The 24,250-nt window shown below is 35.0% G+C and overlaps 1 protein-coding gene across 1 annotated transcript in view; it reads right to left on the reverse strand.

Annotated features, from left to right (window-relative positions):
* Positions 1 to 259: 259 nt before the first annotated feature.
* Positions 260 to 24,250, reverse strand: part of BCKDHB (branched chain keto acid dehydrogenase E1 subunit beta) — a 273,664-nt gene continuing 249,673 nt past the window's right edge. Inside the window, exons 10-11 of the mRNA XM_004386058.3 lie at positions 2,245 to 2,393; positions 260 to 543 (exon numbers count right to left, since the gene is read on the reverse strand). Of these exons, the coding sequence (XP_004386115.1) occupies positions 2,253 to 2,393 (141 nt within the window). The 3' untranslated portion in view covers positions 260 to 543; positions 2,245 to 2,252. The remainder of the gene's footprint in view (positions 544 to 2,244; positions 2,394 to 24,250) is intronic.

Consider the following 24,250-nt stretch of genomic DNA (forward strand, 5'->3'; position numbering starts at 1 on the left):
CGCTTCACCATAGTGGAGACGCGGTCAGCACAGCCATCAGTAAAACTTGTTGTACAAGATGGAAGAATGAGGAAAAACATTCTAGAAGTCTTATCAACATAAAAACATCTTAAACATAACGGACTAAACTCAATACAATAAAATTGAAAAATCAGCATTTCTAGAGTAAAACTTTCAATTTTATTCAGATTTAATTAATTTTATTACTTTCAACAAAAATTCTTCTTACTAATGAAAAAAAAAGACACATACAACTGAAGACAATCTGATTTTCCTTTATTGAATACTATCCCACACCTGATATTTACATATATAATTAAACAGAATCTATAATACTAGAATGTGGAACATTTAAAACAATCAGAAACAATTTTAGTGGAAATGATCAATTCATATGTTTTAAAAGAGTAATTCTATAACTTCTCAGCCAATACCCAACATGGTTCATTTCATAAAAATTCTGTTTTCAAGAAGACATTAAGTGAGGAAATATAAAAAATTCAGAAAAATATTTCCATATCTAGTCACAATCTTCCAATTTTTCTGTAAAAGAAATCAGTATCTGTTACAGACATTCTGGCCAGCATGAATTAAATCTGCAATCTCAATTGTCTAACTACTTTCTTTAATACCATATTTAACTTTTAGCCTAGAAAGCTATTCTTTTATTATATTTTCAATATACGTTTAAATATTTCTCTCATGTTTAAGAAGAACTACACAATTCAAATTTAAAACCAGCGCCTAAATACAACTTTAAAAGTATCAACAATGCATGTGGCCACTCATTGTTACCTTGACTCTCCAGTATGGAAAGGGAACAACAAAAACAGTGAGGAGGTCCTTTAACCAGTACTAAGTGTGATTATCATAGAAGCCAGCTGCTTCACAGACATTAAGAGGGCTACAATTAGAAATACAGCATTTACACCTGCATATCTGAAAGAATACCAGGGGTATGTGGACTAAAGGACCTAACATTTGTAATAAAAAATATTCCCAATATAGAATTACAAAAAATGTGAGGATTATGGCAACACAGTAGAAGATGGGAAGAGGGGGTATTATTTTCTCAATTTACACCAACGACAGGCATATCTCTCTGGTTTCTGTGAGCTAGCTACCTTTACACAGAATTCAAGAATTATAGTACTTATCTTTAAAAAGCTTGGCTGTGTTATTATAAACAGCCTATTTTCCCCTTTCCTTTGAAAGATCAGGTTCTTTAAAATACATTATGACTATTTTTTTGGACAACTTGGATATTAAAATGTAAAGCATCTAATCCTATCTATGCATTCTGAACCATTTCAAAAATGCCAAGACAAAAAAATCAGTGTGTCAGTGATAGGATCTTGTATATTAAAGCCCTGAAAAACTAACTTGATAATGTTTGATGGAATTCATTTTTGCTAACATAACACTGCAGAAGGGGCCAGTAAGTATGACTTTGAAAATCATAATGAATAAATATCATTTATTATCTACTATTTAAAAAACATTCACTTGCCAAAAAAGGTTCTAGTATTGGTGGTGCAAACGGTTAATCACTTGACTACTAGCAGAAAGGTTGGTGGTTTGAACCTACTCAGCGGCGCCTCGGGAGACAGCCCTGGTGATCTGCTTCCCAAAGGTCACAGCCTTACAAAGCCTGTGGAGCAGTTCTACTCGCACCCAAGGGGTGGCTATGAGTTGGAATCGACTCAACAGCAGCTAACAACAATTGGTGGTGCTGGGCTTTTGTTTTTAAGTAAAATTTTCTCTTATTTACAATAAATAGATTTCCGACTCAACAAACCTATTTTCTCAGGTAATACAAAGGCAAGATTCAGAGTGTTACGAATCATCGTATAATGTAAATCACTGGACTCCATATTAATGATGCTTGAGGAGCCATTTTTAACTAACAGAAATTACCCCTACTCCTGTACAGTTTAAAAAGCTGATAAAAATATACAGAAATGAGGATACTAGTTGGAACTATGGTATATTTGTAATCTAAACCATGCCAGAGAGCATCTTCACCTATTATTTACTGTTAATACATCTGTTTTATATATATCAAATAATATATATGCTGGATGGGTTTCTACTAAATTGGAATTCTATTTCTGAAATTCACATTTTGTTCTGGAAGTCGGCATTTACCAAAATACAACACATTGATAAATTTTGCTCCTTAGTTAACAGCACATTAACATCCAGAACACACGATAGCTTTCTCCAAACACACAGCATACCTACCTATGTGGTCAATAGTTGATCATTTTCCGAAGGGCATCATAGCACTTCCATTTGTCTGGGATGTAAAATGGTTCAAAAATATGAGGAAACGGTGTGTCATACCCACATACTCTTGATATAGGAGCCTCTAAGTTCAAGAAACATTCTTCCTGCACAGAAGAATATAGATGGCTGAACTTCAAGAATATTCCTTTTAATTTATAGAAATAAAACATTTTCTCTTAAAATAACTAACTCACTTAAAACACAATTGCATCCAAGGACATTGAAATATTTAAATACATTTTTAAGGTGAAAAGCAGGTACAAATAACACATTGTGATCCCAATTTTTCTTACAATATGTTTTTCCCTATGTATATGCATCATATGCCTATATGCGTGTTTGCTGTTTAAGCCAAACCAGGTTCTTACCAAACTTGCTATTCTGTAAGTATAAATGTGAGGCATTATAAACTCACATCACAATGGTTAACTCTGGAGCTTGAAATTAGTAGTGTTACGTTTTCTCTTGTTTTCCTATATTTTACAAATTTTATATAAAAGCATGTATATGACTTTCATAAAAAATATTTTTAATTACTCTCCACTCCAGCCAGACTGAACTTCTGTCAATGATTTGACTGTGCCCTGGTCTCTCTCCCTCTCTCTGCACCAGGCTTTTGTAGATGCGATTGATCCTGTGCCCCATCACACTCCAAACCCGCTTCTCTCTGTCTGTGGTGTGCACTCATCTCTCAGGTGCCACCTTGAGTCACCTCCCCCAGAAAGTCTTCCTTGATGGCACCTCCCTAACCCCTCACACAGATGAGGTGAAGAGCTTCTGCCCGGAGCTCTCATGCCATTCTGAACCTATCACGATTCACTGGAGGTACTAATTATCTGTTATCCCAGAGAGACAGTGAACTCCATGAGGTTGGAGACCTGGTTCAAAAATATGAAATCCCAACCCTGTAGAACTCTGTAGGAAATTAGCTTTGGGGAAAAAAATGCTATTCAAGTGACAAATTCAAATTTGAAAATAAAATTTTAGATATAAACTTTTTATCTAAAAAAAGAAATAGATGATTACAATGGAAGCAAAACAATATTAATTTTACCATTCACAGCTATTACCTGAAATAAAACCTTTGGTTTTTATTCCTATATTTATATACTGCCTTGTTTCATAAAGGATTTGAGGAGGCCTAAATTTTCTTATATATTGTCCTAACTGTATTTTAAAATTTTCATTTGAGTAGCAATTTTTACATTAAGGTATCCTAATACTGCCTGTTCAATCCTCACCCTTTGTGCTTATTTCTTCCACTGACGGGTATATTGGGGCAGAAAGGGCACAGGAACAGACAAATTACCTCCACAGAGAACCAACTGGACATTTACAGCCTTCTCCCTGCCCTCAATACCCATTGTGACATATAGTATCAAGCATCAAATAAGCATTAGTTTCCCTAGCAACAGGAAATCTTCATTAAACAATATTAGAACTTTTAATACACACAGTTTACAGAGTCACTTAAGAGATTCCACTACTGCTAAGCTCAAAAAAGATGACAGATTAGGTGGATTGTTTCTTGATTGCAACAAGTAATTCTAAAAGACTTTAAACTGTCAATTTGGGATTAACCAGTTTTATTACTTTAGTGGACACACGCTGTTTTCCATCTTCCCTGAATACTGCACTCTTCATAAACAAACTATCCATGGACACCGCAAAATATGGAAAAACAAGGGCAAAATATTCACTACATGTCTTTGATTTCACACCTGCTATAAAATACTATTTTTCCAAGCTAGTAACCTGGAAAACTGGCCTGCCACAAAATGATCTGTTTGTTGAAATCATTCCTTTTAGCATAATGACTAACATCATCAAACTAATTTTTTTTCCTAATAGTAATGCTCTTAATTCTTCAAGTATGTGAGAATCACTCTTTTTAGGAATACATCTATACGTTTGCAAAGACACAGAAAAAAGTCTGGAAAGCTACATTTGAACTGTAAACACCAGTTATCTTTTGAGGCTGGGGAGGAAAGGAGATGAGAGAAGACTCTATTCTGTATTTTATATGTATTGTGTTAGTTTTATAAGACAGTATTACTTTTATAATTAAATGAAAATCATGAAGATACTGAAATTAAAAATCACTTTTTATGTGAATAAAAGTTTCTATTTTATGTTACATAAATGTGTGATTTTACATACACGGTTTCCTTAATGTGGGAAAATTTATATAAATTATGTAAAATTAAATGATTATAAAGCACTGTTTATAAGATATAAAATGTCAAATTCATGAAAGATAATTCAAGGAATATGAAAGAAGATTATGAATAGGGTGCTCAGCTTTCTAAGCATATACCCTGATTGAAACAGTTTGAAATTCTAATGCTTTGTTAACTAAAGCATATGAAAGAGGAGATTTAAATTATTTCTTCCATAGACTTGTGTTAAAACTTCTGTTAAAGCAGCTGGAAATCAGATGTTCGGATCAAGAAGGTATACAGTGTTACTTCCCATACAAATGATTTATGTGTGAGTGTATGTTTCTTATTACAATCAAGATGCATTGATAATTACTGGTAATTGAATGTGAAAGTTGGAAACGAAGAAGGATCAGTAGTTAGAATTATGGCCTTGGTGATGGAAATGATGCTGGAGATCTCATTATAGAACTTTTAAATATCAACGACCTGTTTGTTGGAAATACCTTTCTTCAACAACATAAATGGCAACCACACATGTGGACTTCACCAGATGGAATACACAGGAATCATATCAACTAGATCTGTGGAAAGAGAAAACAGAGAAGCTCAGTATCCAATATCATCAGTCAGAACAAGTCCAGGGGCTGACTGTGGAAAAGACCACCAGTTGCTCACATGCAAGTTCAAGTTGAATTTAGAGACCATCTCAAGAACAGATCGGACCCACTGAACACTAATGACAGAAGACCAGACGAGTTGTGAGATGACATCAAGGACATCATACATGAGGAAAGCAAAAGGTCATTAAAAAGATAGGAAAGAAAGAAAAAACCAAAACATGTCAAAAGACACTCTAAAACTTGCTCTTGAATGTAGGGTAGCTAAAGTGAATGGAAGAAATGATGAAGTAAACAGCTGAACAGAAGACTTCAAAGGGTGGCTCAGGAAGACCAAGTAAAGTATTATAATGAAATGTGCAAAGACCTGGAGTTAGAAAACCAAAAGGGAAGAACATGCTAGGCATTTCTCAAGCTGAAAGAACTGAAGAAAACATTCAAGTCTAGAACTGAAATACTGAAGGATTCTATGGGCAAAATATTGAAGGAAGCAGGAAACATCAAAAGAAAATGGAAGGAATACACAGAGTCACTGTACCAAAAAGAATTGGTAGCGTTCAACTATTTCAGGAGGTAACATATGATTAAGAACCGATGGCACTGAAGGAAGAAGTCTAAGCAGCACTGAAGGTATTGGCAAAAAACAAGCCTCAAGAAATTGACAGAATACCAACTGAGATGTTTCAACAAATGGATGCAATGCTGGAAGTGCTCACTTGTCTATGCCAAGAAATACGGAAGACAGCTACCTGGTCTACCAACTGGAAGACCTCCATATTTGTGCCAATTCCAAAGAAGGGTAATCCAACAGAATCTGGGAATTATCTAACAATATCATTAATATCACATGCAAGTAAGATTTTACTGAAGACAATTCAAAAATGGTTGCAGGAGCACATGTACTGGGAACTGCCAGAAATTCAAGCCAGATTCAGAAGAGGACGTGGAACAAGGAATATCATTCCTGGTGTCAGATGGATCTTGGCTGAAAGCAGAGAATACCAGAAAGATGTTTACCTGTGTCATACTGACTATGCAAAGGCATTCAACTGTGTGGATCATAACAAATTATGGATAACATTGCAAAGAGTGGGAATTCCACAACATGTAATGGTACCCATGAGGAACCTGTACATAGACCAAGAGGCAGCTGACTGAACAGAACAACGGGATATTGCATGGTTTAAAATCAGGAAACGTGTGCAAGAGGGTTGTACCCTTTCATCATACTTATTTAATCTGTATGCTGAGTATATAACCCAAGAGGATGAACTATATAAAGAAGAACACGGCATCAGGATTGGAGGAAGACTCACTAACAACCTACGATATGCAGATGACAAACTTTGCTTTCTGAAAGGGAAGAGGACTTGAAACACTTACTGATGAAGATCAAAGACTACAGCCTTCAGTATGGATTACACCTCAACATAAAGAAAACAAAAATCTTCACAACTGGACCAATAAGTAACATCATGATAAATGGAGAAAAGACTGAAGTTGTGAAGGACTTCATTTAACTTGGATTCACAATCAATGCCCATGGACACAACAGTCAAGAAATCGACTGACGTATTGCATTAAGCAAATCTGCTGCAAAAGACCTCTTTGAAGTGTTGAAAAATGAAGATGTCACTTTGGGGACTAAGGTGCACCAGACCCAAACCATGGTATTTTCAGTTGCCTCATATGCATGCAAAAGCTGGACAATGAATAAGAAACACCGAAGAAGAATTGACGCCTTTGAATAATGGTGTTGGCAAAGAATATTGAAAATACCACGGACTGCCAGAGAATGAACAAATCTGTTTTGGAAGAAGTACAGCCAGAATGCTCCTTAGAAGCAAGGATGGTGAGACTTCGTCTCACGTATTTTGGACTTTATAAGGAGGGACCAGTTCCTAGAGCAGGACATCATGCTTTGTAAAATAGGTTAACAGAAAAGAGGAAGACCCTCAACGAGATAGACTGACACAGTGGCCACAACAATGGGCTCAAACATAGGATTGATTTTGAGGAGGCACAAGACCAGGCAGTGTTTTGTTCTGTCACACACGGTTGCTGTGAGTGCGAACTGACTCAACAGCACCTGACAACAAACAACATATGTTTCTTTGGGCAACCATCAAAACAGGGCCTCCTTGTTCAGTCTCAGTTTTTCATACAGAAGCCATGTACACACATACACAAACACCCACACAGAGTTGAAAAAGAAATACATCCTCTCCTCACTTATCGATGTGGTTAAGTTCCAAAGACCAGGTTGTTCTCCGAAATCTGTGTTAAGCGAAAACGGAGGATGACCGCATCAGATCACAAAATGAAGGATGACTACATCATTACATAACTGCCAAATTACATCATTACATAACTGCTGAACCACTGAGAATCATGGCTCAGCCAAGTTGACACATAACCTTAACCTTCAAAGCCGCATTTCTCTTGCTTCACACCTCAGCATTTGTTACTGTCAGACGTACGTCGTTAATGCACAACATAGTCGGATAATAGATTTTTTATTATTGTGACAAATGCAAAATGTCAGATAATGACCAAGTAGATAAATGAGGAGGTGTACTCAAATCCCAGAAACCCATCTGCAGATTTGCGATTAATATACCAGATTAATCCTCTACAAAGTATATCATTATAAACCACGATACTGTAAGTATAACAACTATGTGCCCTGAATGATGAAGGCAATCTGATTAATCATATTCTCTGTCCACTGGCTGCATAAGTACATAAGTATTTAACAAACTGTGTTTCATGATTTTTGATTCAGAAATAGTAATCTACATAAAATTAGGAATTAAATAATTACCTAGCTCACAGGACTGTTGTGGGGGTTACATGTAGTGTCTAGAACGTGGGCTAAAATAAAGTGTCAGGTTCTGGTCTCTCTCCCTGGAGAGCTGTGTATGTGGACTGGCTTGATCTACATGGAACAATGGCTGGCGTGACTGTGAGGTTCCAAAGCAAATCAAAGTGTAACACATAATCAGAGCAACAGAAGAGAACCCAGAGAGGTTCCATGACAGACTTTTCTCCAGCTATTCATGGCCCAAAGTTTCATTCAGGATCCAGTGAGAAGGACTGAAAGTGAACCCCAAAATAATCATGAACCAAAGCCTACATATACTTTGTGGTTGTATGTGGATTCACAAAAATAATCAAGTGCTTACAGAAAAGCCGATATTCCTTTGTGTGGAATTCTAGTATATGGTATTTGAATTTACTTCTGAATGTGTCTTTTTGCAACTATGAGAATTTTCTTTCTAAAATAGTTTAGTAATAAGAATATTGATCATACTTGTGGTGTTGCAGGCATGTGCTAAATGAGTTATATTTTATTTTACTTAACCATTTTAATGAATGTATTAGGTAGACATCATATCCCATTTCACAGATGAGGAAACCAAGGTAAAGGAACTTGTACGAAGTCAAATAGCTACACATACAGCCAAGTAAGATTTAAAATTGACTCCAAAGCCCATGTTCTTAGTCACTTTTCTGCAAATTTTGCAACATTACTATTAAGGAGAACAATAACAAGAAAAAAAATGAAGTGGGAATAAAAAATGGTAAAATGGAAGGCAACCTGGGATTAAGGTTCTCTGGAGGCATAATGGGTATTGAGATCAGTCTTAGAGCATTCTTACACATGTATAAAGAAGGCAGAGGTTATGTCATGTGAAGAAGTGGAAGGCACCCACTTATGCATGAAGGTAACATAAAAAGCAATGAACAGATGGTCCTGGGTATCAGGAACCTCCTTAGCTAACCTAAATGATCTAAATTAGCATAACTCAAATTGTTTATATGTTAGCCATCTGGGTTGTTATTCATCTTATAACCAGAAAAAGAAGCAGACAATATGAAAACAATTCCAAATCATAAAAATCATAGACATGGGCAAAATAAATTATCTTTATTTGCCTATTTTCTGTGACAAAACAAAACAAATTTATAAGTATATTGTTGAAATTGAGAAGGAGAGAAATCCTGTAAATTTTCAAGCAGGTCAGAAGGGTAAGTGAAAATTAACAGATAGGACCCACTGTTGCAAGATATATAAAATATTAGCCATGGTTTTTAAAAAATTAAGTCTACTGCATTTATTCTTGTTTTAGTGACTATAACATATATATTATGCATTATGTATATGTATTAGGACTTTCATGGGATTCCTTAAGATCTCTCAATACCAAACCCATTTCCCTTCTAAAGTTTTAAGTACATCAACCACAAATTCTTTTGTCACAGTATCACAGGAGTTACATCACTGAAATCACTGTCTCAGTCATTCCACACTGTGGCTTTGGTCACCCTCAACAAATCCTTTTGTTGTTGTTATGCAAGGCAGCATAATATAATTGATACAGCATGGAATTTGGAATTCTATCTGAAGGGGATCTTTGTTCTGCCATTTAACCTCTCTGAGCCTGTTTACTCAATCACAAAATAGAAGCATTAAAAATGCTGCATTACTGTATTATCCTATTGTCTTGTGACTATTGTTAGCTTGCATATTTATCTGCCTTTCTAGATTGTGAGGTAGCTTATGAAAAGTACCTGGTTTCATGACTGATTCACTGTAATACTCAATAATTGCTAGTTGTTGTTTTATTTTTTTCTTCTTTTTTTTTTTTGATTTTCCAAGTATAAAGGAATTCCTGACTAAAAATAATTGCTAGTTGTTTATTTTTTTTTTCCTTTTTTGATTTTCCGAGTATAAAGGAATTCCTGACTTAAAATAAAGGTGAGACATTTGAAATGGCAGATTAAATCATCACAAGACTGTGGTATAGACAACAAAGTTGAGAAGTAGCACCCCTTATAGGAACAGTGACTGAACAGCTGCCATTTACTGAACACTTACTAAGTCTTACAAAATTCTAAGAAAATAACAAAAATATGTAAGTGCTGTATGAAAAAGGGGGGCAAAAACAGGCATGTGATGAGGAACAGGCTGCACTCAGGTCACAAGGAAACGCAGAGCCTGGTGCTGCCCCTGGAGCAGCAGGGAAATAGGGAGCCTGGATGCTAATTGCTGGTTCCTGGGGCTAGAAAGTTAGATTATGTGTAGCAGGATAGGGAAGTCAAGAATTTGGGAAACTGCTTAAAAAAAAAAAAATCCCCAAACCAAAGATATTTACCAAGCACTGCTATTTTTCTATGCGGCCTGTCAGTTAGTTTCTGGAAGGTTGAATGAAAGAGCCCAATAGGTAACGGAATGAAATCAAGGAAGACATGCTTCAAAAAACAGAATCAAGAATAAAGGCTGTGCAATATCTTTTCAAGTATTTTTAAAGCAATCATTTGTGGGGTTTTTGTTTGTTTATTTAATTCAAGGAAATTCAAGGCTCATATTTCTTTCTAAGACCTATTTTGCAATAATTTTCACTTAGTTCTTCTAATGACAGAAAGTTGGATACAGCCCATTCATTGTGCATGACTGTGTAGCATCTTGAGTTGGAAAGCTATGACAAAAAATTTAAAATGTGATAAGAAAACAATAGGATTTTATTTATTTTCCTATAGCTGGTATAGGTTGATAAACTTCCCTTCATGTTCCTGCAAAACCATTTAACTAATATTTCTAAACATTTAATGGGAAGTCTAGAAAAGCAGGACATTGTAATGACAAACACACCAGAAGTCAAAATGGACATACATGGCCTACAGATTATCTGATAAGTAAGAGCTTTACATTCCTCTTTGGAAAATGAGAAACACCACTCTACAAGTTAATTTCAAAGTAATAACTCAGACAATTGATTTTTAAATTACTTTGCAAACAAAAAGGTCTAGGTCATATCACATAATCATTATTATGCCACCATAACATATGTAAACTATGAGAATCTATTTTATTTCCAAGGGGGGAAAATGAAGCTATAAATTTAATGAGCACCAAGCAAGACATATAAATCAGAGAATTATTATTTCTTCTCTAGGAGAAAAACATTAAGAAATAGTTTGAGGTTATTTGTGAGTATGCTTGGTTTTAAACCTAAATCCTAATACCATGTAGTCTTTGCTCATTATTTAATAATAAAACAATAGAGATTTTGCTTCTAAATGCAATTAGTTGTCCAGAGGTCATAACCAGCAGTGTTAAGAGTTAACCTCAAAAAAATTTCATATGAGAAAAACTAAACTAATACACCAAAATCATGTATATCTGATAGCTTTAAAGTCTGCAAACTTAGAGACTTACATTAGTCCTAGTTATGTAAGGTTAGACATCTCCCACCAGTGGACTACACTTCTAAATATTATCATAGAATATTTGTTTTAAATCTGCCATGAAAACTTGTCCATAGCCAAAACATGACTTTTAGCAGATGAGAAAAAATGATTCTGGAGTCTTGAATCACACTTTCTCAGCAAATGACTCACAGAAACCTATCAAGGCACTATGCCAGCAACTCCAAATTAATTTCATCACTGCATTACATAAATACTAGTGTAAAATATTTTTCATTTAAGCTAATGCTTTAAATAGGATTTATCATGTTTTAAAACAGAGTTTAAAGTATATATTAGTCTGTACTGATTTTTCACATAGCATGGATCTATGAAATCAATTCTTAAAAAAAGCAGAGTCTCTAATCTACCCCTAAACCAGCAGGATGCCCTCCTGAATGTTAGAGCTATGTTTATTTCATTTTTCTAATACCATGCATACGGGATGCATTCAATAAACACTTGTCGATATAAAGTCTTTCACTTTTAAAACACAGTTTAACCACTATAACTAAATGAAACTATATGTGAATAATATAATTTCACCCGGCTTTGTTGAACACCTGAAACATTACAGTTGAGCTCAACTATTTCAGCAAAGCTTCCATGTAAAACCATAATCTTGACTAAATTGAAATCTGATATCTTTATTACTTAACTTCACTGGGACTTCTGCAATGTCTGCTGACTGTAAAAAAAAAAAAAAAAAGTCCGTTTCTTTCGTTTCAGTGCAAATTACTGGCAATTTGGTACAATTTTTGTTTTCTAAGATTTCTTTCAGCTAGTAAAAGAGTGGAACTAAGTCATAAATTAAGATATTTATTTAAATTTAAATTCCATTTTTAAAACAGAGGCTTATTTTCTAAAGTAAAAAAGGAATGTTATTTCTGATTTAAACAGGTCTCCCTGGATACAGTCTAGCTATCTAAAACAAAGTTGGCAAATGGCATTAAAATATGCATAGAAATTATTTATGGTTCAAATTCAACAGTCAGGTCAGAATATAAACATGTGTTAATATAAAATTATCTATGATTCTTGATAATTAATGTGTCGAAGCAGAAGTAGAATCTTAAAAGTCAAAATTTAACATTAAAATCAACAATTTCTTTATTACCTTAGAGATTATTATAATGTATTTGTATAATAGATTGCTGGGGATTTTTGCCCTCAAAACTATAGTTTTGTAAATTTCACTATTTTAGACCAGAAATAAATGAAAGTCAGCAAGTGAAAATTTGTTTTTGTAATTTACAACCTTACCTAAAATCAGTACTTAAAAACTGTACGTAGTACTTACTATGGTCCAGGGACTGTATTAAATATTTTATAAATATTACCTTGTGTTAATCTTTATAAAAACTAAATTAGCAACTACAAAGGTACAAACTAGCACCCCATCCAAACCACTTTGGTTTTGCAGGTAAAACCTGTAAAGATTAGGTTCTGCTTTCAAACTTTCCTCTGACTATAGTCTTGAGCTACAACCAGAAGCCGCCTTACAACTTTCATCTAAAGAGATACGAGAACAATGGCTTAACATTTTTTTGTTGCTGTTCATTAAATCTCCCTGTAACACAATCTGTTTATTTGCTGCCAAAGACATTTCGAGGCTTTAAAAGTTCAAAGTCTAAAGTTTAAATTATTTTGAGATGTACTGTGTGTACATTTTGACATTTAAAATGTAGTTGCAGCTACAATGCTTTTGTTAAAACACTTTACATTCAATAAAGGGGGAAAAAACTGGCAATGCTCTCAAATTTCCACACACCCTGAAGCTTCTCAAGTTTTATGCTCAAAATTCTTCCCTATAGTAGAAAGCATCGACCGCAGTGAAGTTTTAAAGTGGAATTTCCTTAGAATGTGGATGTACAATGATAAACATAGGCGACTTGGGTCATCTCATGAATAAATCGCTCTCTGCAAGGTAGGATTGCTGGTTTGCTTGGTAACAGGGAATTTAAAATACTCCTGCAAAGTGAGTTTTGATGATCCTACAAGTAGTAGATTTTCCTGCTATGTTTCCACAAGATTCTCTGTATAATGGTCTAACACCACCAAACGATACTCAGAAGACAGAAATCAATCCTGGCTAAAGCAACTTGACTATTCCTTTGTCTCATGACACGGGAAATATATTATTTTAGAATTCAGAGCATTGAAACTGCACTAAGAAATTTTATATTGGGATTTGTTACTATTCCAATTTTGCAACCTGTTTAAGTTTCAAGACTAATTACAAACTGAAACTATCTGAATAGTGTTTCCCCCTATCTGGCACCATCCTTCTAAAAAAGTTTAAGCAGCAGTATTAAAAAAAAAAAAAAAAAGAAAGGCTAAAATATTTGCTATTTTACAAATTATACTGTTGTTAAAATTTTCTTTATTTTTATTGCTTTTTCCTTCCCTTAAAATATATTAAATTTCTACCTTTTAGTTTATGTTTTATTTTACCTATAATGTCAACAGAGATGTGCCAGTGTTTCCACTGAAATTAAACATACTTTTTTTTTTTTTTTTAAGTTAATCTTAGGTGCCATGGCAACACAGTCTTTAAAACTTGGCTTTGCTGTATGAATAAATCAGACCAAGTTATTTTTGAGCAATTTAATTCTGGTCACTAGATCACTGCAATTTTATTATACAGCACAGCAGAAATAAATGTTCTAGGCTACCAACAATTAGGGAGATGCAGGCAGAAAATTGTTAATCAAATTCCAGTAGTAAATTTATCTTTATATAAAAAAAGAAATGTATTGCCATGCACTTATCTACCCAGAAAAAGGGACATGTATGTGTGTACAGTGAACAAAAAACTCTTTCATTTAATAGCAATCACAGAGATGTTCATATTTAATAGTAAACAAATATAATTATTTATATAGTTTCATTTAATCTTTGATTTCAACAATTCTATGTGGTGATGACAAGTAAGGAACTGAGGCTGGGAGAGGTTAAGAGACTGTGACCGAGATCACACAGGTGTACACGGTGGTTTTGTTGGTACTTGAACCACCTCTTCTGATTAATCTTATGTGCACTGCAAAAAACTTGGATTTAAAAGTGGGCAAAAGAGTCTGACTTGGATACAAGGCAATATTTGTAATTAGTGCTATCATTCATTATACCTGTAAAAGAGAAACTGGTGGAATTGTCCCTATTGTTTATGTCAGGTTCAATCAAGATGTTTTTAGTGCTTTTTTTTTTTTTTTGGTCTTTATTGGAGAATAGTTGGTTCTCTTTAATTCAAATTGCAGTAGGTTAAACTTCGATTTATGTGTTTTGTTTCTTTTACATACTGGCTGGGAAAAGGATGTGCAAATTAGGAGAAGGGTGGACATGAGTGGAACTTGCTTTCAGCTAATTACTAGCAGCTTGCTTGAGTGCAGGACATGAGCTGCCCCTTGAGTTCTGAAGCTGATTTTGAAAAAATGACTGTTCAGGCTATGGTAGGCTGTAAGTTTAAAGTTTTCTCTACGATCAGATTTTTAAAAAATCACTGAAGAGCTTCTTCAGGAAATTAAACCTGCTTCCTTTCATTTGTTTTCATATCTATGAAAAACAATTTAGATGAAGTTAGGTAACTGAGTAATTTGGTAAGATTGTGACCAGTTTTTGATAGATTAGGCAAATATTTTAAATAAACACAGGCTACAAATTTTAACCTAGCCTTGACTTCAACTGAAATATGAAATGTAATCCTCTCCTCACAGTAAATATTCTATAGCTTTTCTCCACAGTTAACGCACCGTGTAGAACTCTAATATTATAGAAAAAAGCTTTCTGAAGTATTTAAAGAAATATCTTTCAAGAATAAAATTAAATACTTTTTGCAATCAAATCAATGTATAACAGAACAAGTGACTGCAATTAATCTTAAAATGTAAATGCAAGAATATGGGGTCTCACTGTCCCAGACTGACTGGCAGGTTTCAATTAGTGCTTACTGGCACAGTCTCCACAGCTGGCACTAGGGTGTTAAAGATCTGTAGGCAGGCTCTCATTATAGGTGCAAAGCTAGTTGCTCACTCATAAGTGCCACCAAGTGGACATAACTGAGCAGACAGATTCACCGCCGTGCATAGAAGCAATAGGGGCCAATTGTCTGGGACAAACAGTTCAGTTATCCCTAAGAAAGTAACATTTTTCGAAGCCTGATTTAAAAAATTATACATATATTTACATATATCTGGGTTTACGATGCATTAAAATTTCATCATTTTCGTTTTCTAGTTCCCAAAACGAGCATGCTTACATTTGACATAACAAATCACCAACCCACAAGGATTTTCCTTAGGTTTCTACAAATGCTAATCATGTAGCAAATCTAATTAAGTTCATATGATTCACTTCAGCAATAAGTACTTCAGTTTCTTTAGAACTGCCAAAAGGGATCTGAAGTGTCTATTCTTCCTCCAAAATAATCATGCTGTGCGCCAAACTGATAACCGTTAAACACAGCTGCAACGCAAATGGTATTGGTTATGTAAATACAGTGTTCACACATCAACCTGCCCTGCGAGCAATTTCAGATTCAGAACTACCGACTGCAGGTTTATGTTACTGTTATACAAGCATTATACATGAGTATTAACTCATTTGCTTCTCCCAACATGGCTTGAGAAGATTTCTATATGCCTCGGAAGTTTCCTCCGCCGCAACCCTGGTGGCGAAGTGGTTGACAACTCAGCTGCCAACCAAAAGATCGGCAGTTCGAATCCACCAGCCGCTCCTTGGAAACCCTATGGAGCAGTTCTACCCTGTTCTATACGATCGCTATGAGTCGGAACAGACTTGACGGCAACGGGTTTTTAAGAACATACACTGACTCAAACTGAAAACCCCAAATCTTTATAAATACATTCGATCGGCATCTTGTTGAACTAGTTTGCTTATAAGCTCTCAGGCTCTCGTAAAAAGAGTAAAGACGGCTTTATGTATTTGAGAACACATTTATGTAATAATTTAACCTCATATATATTTATTATAAATGCTTTTCTTTTCATTACAGTAGGTAAGTGCACAGAACAAACCTACAGATAAATCTGAGCTACAGAAATTCAAGTATTTCTATTTCAGTTAGTGAAATGATTTCCACGGAAGGAAATTCTGTTCAGAAGGGTTCGTCAAACTGGGTGGGCAGCTGGGTGCCTGAGGCCACGACCCGGTCCTCAGGAGAGGCTGTTAGATCACTATGACAACCACTCTTTCCTCATCCATAAGCAACAGCTCCAAACACCAGTATTCTGGGGGGGAAAAAAATGTCCTTTTCTATGGCCATAACGATATGACCTAGTTTCAAGATTTAAATATGCTACTTTTTGTGCAAAACAAACAATATCTTTACTGACTGAACTACTAGAATTCAGTTTTGTAAATAAATATATAAATACTGAAATCAGCTATTTCACTCCAGTTTTAAAACAAGGTAAAATCTTGACATAGAAATGATCTAAGAGCGCTACATCCAGAGTGGGTTATGTGTGAAGGTCCAGGCCAAACAAGATGAACAAGGTCTTCAGAGAACAGATGATGTACTAGAAGCAAAACTGAAAACGAGAACACAACAAATGCTTCCACGCAGCTCTTGGAGCTTCTTACAAGAAGTGCACATTTCAATAGTTACGTTTCTCATCTGTAGTTGTTTCTAAATATCTAATTATTACTGTTCATGATAATAAATTGTCATTTTCAAGATTAAAACCATCTCCCTCCTTATTAGGGAGGTAAGTATTTGTCAGCTTTGTATTCACTGGCTCCAGTATCAATACCAAATCTTAAAGTTGTGTCTCATTTTAGGTATACAAAATCACCATTGTAAAGCATCAAGTGTACTGACTTATACAGTACATTACATTAGGGGGTCACTTAAGTACAATGCCTGGCACAAACAGATGTCAGTAAATATTTGCTGAGTGCATGAATGAATGTACAGGTTAACCAAACAATTCCAATTTTTACTTATATTCTGTTTCACTCTGAGCATTAATGGGCTTAGTTACTGATGAGGGAAAAACTTAGCAAGACCGGAAGTAGAGTGTAAAGATTATTACTAACTCATCCTGCAAATGCCACACCACTGCTATTGTGATCATGTTCCTCCAGTAGTTAAAAGGTTTTTCTAGCTCTCCAAGACTTTTTCTTTATTTATCATTATTTCCCTCTACATCCCAATAGAGATATGTACGTGTCCATCTGCAGCACAGGGAGGAGGCGGAAGAGTGCACACCGAAAGAGGGACAAATGAGCAGTGGGAAGGAAGAAGAGGACAACCAGATGGCCAGATGGCCAACAGACCAACCCTGGCAGAAAGACCATAATAGATGTTTTTTATATTTTAAGTATCTATATTTCACAAAGTATATACAAAAGTAGCTACAGAGCTATACAAGATTCTCCAGGTAAATGCTCAGGATTCATTTATATGAAATTAGGAATATCATTAGAGATTACTAGAGTTTCTGATAATCAGTGATGAGGAGAGTAAGTCAAAGCACATAATCAAAATGAGCAGATCATATTTTCGTAACTTGAGGGAAAAACTATTTCATTCAGTAAAAACTTATTAAGGATCAAGAGTGAAATGCTCACTTCTGAGGAAGAAAATAAAAATAGGGGATTTTAGAACTGAAAGTATTTTGCTATAGTTCGCAGCTAACTGAAATCCTTTCTTGGCGAGTATTAAAATAATCTTTTTTCTGCTAGTAATCTAATATATTTATTACTATATCCAGCGTCTTAATGGTATTATTAATTTTCCTATTTATTCACACTACTGGTTTCCTTTCCCTATTTCTTATCTCTGTACCTCTCTCAGTGGTTTTTATGATTATGTACTGTAAAGAAAAAGGCTTAAAACTGAGTAACCTAGCAACATGCACAAAGATCATATTTTTATAAATGTTGTCTATTGTTCCTTTGGAAGGAGTAGAAATCCACTGCAGATAAAAGCAGATTTTCATCACCTTATTCAGGGGCAGTAGGAAAAAAAAAAAAAAAAAAAGCACTTCCTTCTCATTTATGACCTCTCTGTTTTCAGTAACCAAGGTTGATTATAATATAGCAAATTCTGGGCTAGCACCATAATAATCTTCCTACCTAGCAACTTGGGGTGATTGTGAGATAGTCTAAAAATGGAGGTAAATTACAACTAGATAGTTTGCTATGTACCCAATCACACAAAATTCAGAGGTATATTTGCTTTTAATGAACATGTATTTTAATTTTAATTTATAAAAATTCCGGTTGTTTGAAAATTCTGTTATTTGGTCTTTAGGTGTGCATTAATTTCTTAGAGCTCTGGCGCCCTGGTGGCACAGTAGTTAAGTATTTGGCTGCTAACCAAAAGGTCAGCCATTCAAATCCATCAGCTGCTCCTTGGAAACCTTATGGGGCAGTTCTACTCTGTCCTATAGGGTTGCTATGAGTTGGAATTGACTCGACAGCAATGAGTTTGGTTTTTATGGTTTAATGTCTTAGAAAGTTTAAGTAAATTCCAATTCTCTATTTTTTCACATTGTGAAGAAGATTTTTACTTTGGGAAAAAACAAAGAATGACAAAACATCTCAACTTCTTTGGGTTTAGGACTGATGGTGTACTAGGAAGCAAAAGATTTTGTCCAAAATTTGTTATCAACTAGGTCTGTGACAAGACTGTGTGGCTCTAGCTTTTCCACTCAATCACCTACACTGCTGGTGTACGCTGATCAGCATCAACAAATGAAAAGAAATTCCATTAGCTGAAAGAGTAAATGGGAATCCTTTCATTGGAAGCCATCCTAGCAGACAATGCCTGACACATAGTGGGCACTCAATAAGTAGTTTACCTAAAAAGTCCTGTTTGCACTTATCTTCATGTCTCTTCTCAGGCTAAGAGAATGACAAAAGCTCATGAGTCAGTCTTCAACCTTTCAATACTGGTAACAGAAGCCAACATATTTTTGAACAAAAAAGAACTTCAGCCCTGAATTCTTGACAAAACTTAAGCTCAAAATGTTGTCAGATGACCATTTTGACACTGGTAGAGTTCCACAAAAATGGGGAAAAAATGAAAATAAAATATGATGAACAACACAGAACTAAAACAAAGTAGAGTAAGACAAAACAAGAAAAGAAAGAATGAAAAATAAACCTCAAGGACTTTAAGAAGTCTTTGCTTTTCTTAGAGATTATTCTGAATAAGTACTAATGGGGATTCACTTCATGTTAATTAGATCACAAAATCAGATCATCGTACTAGTAAAAATAACCTTACCAACATAAACAAAACCCCCAAAGAAAAGTGTCAGAATCTCTTAAATATGAGGTGCAGAGAGAGTGGGGAAAATACTATTTTTTTTAATATAAAACACAGAAAGTTTGACAAAATCTTCTTTGATAGAAGTGCAAAAGATACTTCCTAGGAAGAACCATCTTCCCAAGAGCAGATCAGAACCCTTAGGAAATGATAAGATATTACAGATCTATTAAAATTAGGCAGATGACAGACTGGAAGAAAATATTTGCAAACCATATATCTGACAAAGGTCTTATATCTAGAACATATAAATAACACTCAAAACTCAATGCTAAAAAAAGAAACAACCCAATTAGAAAATGGGCAAAAGATGGGACATTTCTCCAAAGAGGAGATACAGATGGCAAATAAGTACATGAAAAGATGTTCAATCTCATTTGCCATTGGGGAAATGAAAATTAAAACCACAATAAGCCTCAAAAAACTAAAAACAGAACTACCATATGATCTAGCAATTCCACTCCTAGGTATATACCCAAAAGACTTGAAACCAGAGACTCAAAAAGAGACTTGTACACCAATGTTCATTACAGCACTATTCACAATAGCCAAAAGGTGGAAACAACCTGGATGCCCATCAGGAGATGAATGGATAAACAAAATGTGCTATATACATACAGTGGAACACTACTCTGCCAGTAGGAGAAATGAAGTCCTGATACATGCTACAGTATCGATGGAGCTTGAAGACATTATGCTGAGCGAAGTAAGCCAGTCACAAAAGGACAAAATTGTATGACTTAACCTATATAAAAAGATAAGAAAAGGTAAATGCACAGAGGCCAAAGTTTATTAGTGGTTAGCAGGGTGGGAGAGAGGGGGAAAAGGGGGGTTAATGGTGATGGAAAAATCACATTGATTAAGGATAGGGTTGCACAGCCGATTATTGTAATTGCTGTCAATAAGCTGTACACCTCTAAAAAGTTTAATTGGCAAAAGTTGTATGATAGGTATATTTACACAATAACAAAAAGAAAAAAAGAGTAGCTGCTGAGGTGGTTTATGTACAACCAAACACTGCATGGGATTTGGTTCCTTAGTTTGGAGGTTTAAGGTCATAGTTTCATGGGACATCCTAGTTAATTGGCCTAATAATGTGTTTAGTGCTTCTGTTCTACCTCCTAGTTCATTGTATAGTGCCTGAGGTCTTAAAAGCTTACAAGCGGCCATCCAAGGTGCAACAACTGGTCTCTATTCAACTGGAACAACAGAAGAAGAAGGAGAGTCAGGAATAGGAGGAGGATATGGAATGTATGGCTAATTGCCTCCATGAACAACTGCCTCCTTTGCCATGAGACCAGCAGAACTAGATGGTGCCCAGCTACCATTACAGAACATTTTGATCAAAGATTCCATAGAAGAATCCTAATCAAAAGGGGGAAAATGCAGAACAGAATTTCAAATTCTCATGGGCTCTAGACTTTCTGGAGCCATAGAGGCTGGATGAACCCCTGAAACTATTGCCCTGAGATAATCTTTAAACCTTAAACCAAAAATATCCCCTGAGGTCAACTTAAAACCAAACAACAGTTCAGTTTAACTAGTAAAAAAGGTCTGCCTTGAACATTATGCTCTTTTAAGAACTATCTATATGGGATCAAATTGACAACAGTAACTCGAAAGATTAGACAGGAACCTTAGGGGGCGATGAGTTTATGTTAATAGACAAGCAACAACTCAGAAAAGGAGGGTGAGAGTGGTAGCACAGCTTGAAGAATGTAATCAATGTCACTAAATTGTACATGTAGAAACTGTTGAACTGGTGTATGTTTTGCTGTGTATATTCTCAATAACAACAACAAAATAAATAAAATTTAGGGGAAAAAACACAAGATATCACCATATACCTATTATAACAGAAAAAAAAAAAAATTAACAACCCCAAACACTGGTGAGGATGTGAAGAAACTGGATCTCTTATACACTGGTGGTGAGAAGATAAAATGGTACAGAATACTGGAAAATAGCTTGGCAATTTCTTATAAAACTAAACATACATATGACTCAACAATCATACTCTTGGCCATTTATCCTAGAGAAATGAAAACTTATGTCCACACAAAAACATGTACATAAATGCGCATAGCAGCTTTTTCATAACAGCAAATACTGGAAACAACCCAAATGTCCTTCAATGGGTGAATGGTTAAACAAACGATGGAATATTCATACCATGAAAAACTACTCAGCAATAAAAATTCACAAACTATTGATGCACGCAACCACCTGGATGGAGCTCAATTATCTTAGAGAAAAAAGTCAGTCACGAAAAGTAACATACGGTATGATTCCATTTATATACATTTTTGAAATGACAAAACTGTAGAGACAAAAGATTAGTGGATGACGGGGTACAGAAGTATGAACATAAAAAGTGTGAGAGAGTTCCTTGTGATGGAACAGTAGCTTGATTGTGGGGGGTGGTTATAAAAATCCATACATGGGATAAAACTGCATAGAATACACACACACACATACACACACACACAGGAATAGTTTAAAAAATGGTGAAAACTATATTCCATAGTCTAAACAGTATTATATGAATATCAATTTCCTGGTTTCGATATCGTATTACAATTATAGAAAATGTCACCATTGGGGAAAGCTGGATGAGAATACTATTTTTGCAACTTTCTGTGTGCCTATAATTATTTTGAAATAAAAAAGTACTTAAAAAAAAGAAAACAAGTATGTACAGGTTAAAAAGAATATCCTGCTGATCTCCATCTTTCCATGACAGAGAGAGGCACAGATGTAAGGAGGTAGAAAGTCCTGGAATTGGAGTCAAGTAATAACCAGGCTCTTGTGCAAAGTCAGTTAGGAAGCATCTCTGTGACTCTGGGCAAGTTACTTGGCCTTTCTGAGTGTCAGTTTTTCACATCTGTGGAAATGGAAGGCCTATCCTAAAGGTTTCTAAAAATTAGATGTATTAATTTTAGTGAAATCCAGTATGTACTTGGCACACAGTGGATGTCGAAAAAATATTAGTTTCCCTGCTTCCTTAACCAGTACTATAACCACAGTGAAACAGACAGACCTATAAACAGGAGATCACAGAACAACAATAAGGGTCTAAAACACCAAATCTAAGGGTGCTCCCAACCCCAATGACCACAAAGAGGGTCCCAAAGGATGCAGGACTTGTTGCCTTAGTCAAGCAATAGCATTGAGGTTCTAAAGCAGTGACCTTGGTGTAGAAACTTCTTGTTTCCTGTAAAATTCATTCTCAATTTTTTTAAATCAACTTTTTATCTTAATATAGTTTCAGATTTATAGAAAAACTGTGAAGATAGTACAGAGTTTCCATATACCGTACACCTAGCTTCCCTTATTAACATCTGACATTAGTATGGTATATGTGAGACAATTAATGAAGCAATATTGATACATTATCATTAACTAAAGTCCATCCATCATGTATTCAGATTTCCCTGGTTTTTAACCTAATATTCCTTCTCTGCTCCAGGATCCCATTCAAGATACCTCACTGAGTTTACTCATCATGTCTCCTTAGGTTCTCTTGGCTGTGACAGTTTCTCAGACTTTCCTTTTTTTCATGACCTTGACAGTTTTGAGGAGCACTGGTCACACATTTGGTCCCTCAACTGAGATCTGTCTGATGTTTCATTCATGATTAGACCGGGGTTATGGGTTTTTCCCACAAATATTTTTAATCCCAAATTCAATAGAGGTGATTTAAGTCTGATAATTTGAACTTTTAGAAACTATCAAGTGGTTTTCTGCTTTCTGTCCTGGTGAGAAAATACTTTGGGATATCAAACACTTTTTAAGAACATGGTCATCATCAGCATGAAAAGGATCAATTCTAATGTGTCAATTACAACTGCCAGCAAAACAGTCTTAAGATTGATAGTTATGAGCATTATCCTAGCAATCTTTAGATCTCAGTAATTACTGACTACCTTCTTTTACTTCAACTGTTGATGCCATTTTGCAGGAAGCTTTGACAATCCTTTAAAACTCTTACTGGCATTTGCTCCATTTTCTAGATAAAAAGTCTGCAGACTCTTAAAAACGACACCCCTAGGAACCACATTTCCCTGTAAAATAGTAACCAGAAAAAGCGCAACAATACATTTGCCTGATAATCTCTGAAAAGACAGTAATAAAAGTGATAGATTCTGCCATAAAAGCAATGTTGTGAAGTAATGAAAGTATTCACAAAAAAGAGCTGTTAAGATGTGATACAGAATGCTATATGCTACAATGCTTAAGTGAAAAACACTTTGGATATAGTAAATTATTACTTGATATTGCTCACAATATGTTCTAAAATACTAGAGAAAGATGACATTCTTTAAAATATAGAAAGAGAAATACTATCATTATATAATATTTTCTGTACATCACTCAAAACTCTCCATTAAAAAAACACCAATAATTTTTATATGTAAAATAATCCTTTACATTGAATCACTGTGACCCCTATATATGTAAAAAAAAAAAACAAAAAAAAAACCCTTTGCTGTTGAGTTGATTCCAACTCATTGTTACCCTATAGAACAGGGTAGAACTGTCCCATAGGGTTTCCAAGGAGTGGCTGGTGGATTCAAACTGCTGACCTTTTGGTTAGCAGCCAAGCTCTTAACCACTGCACCACCAGGGCTCCC

This window comes from Trichechus manatus, unplaced genomic scaffold (assembly GCF_000243295.1).
Source record: "Trichechus manatus latirostris isolate Lorelei unplaced genomic scaffold, TriManLat1.0 scaffold00154, whole genome shotgun sequence".
NCBI lineage: Eukaryota > Metazoa > Chordata > Mammalia > Sirenia > Trichechidae > Trichechus > Trichechus manatus.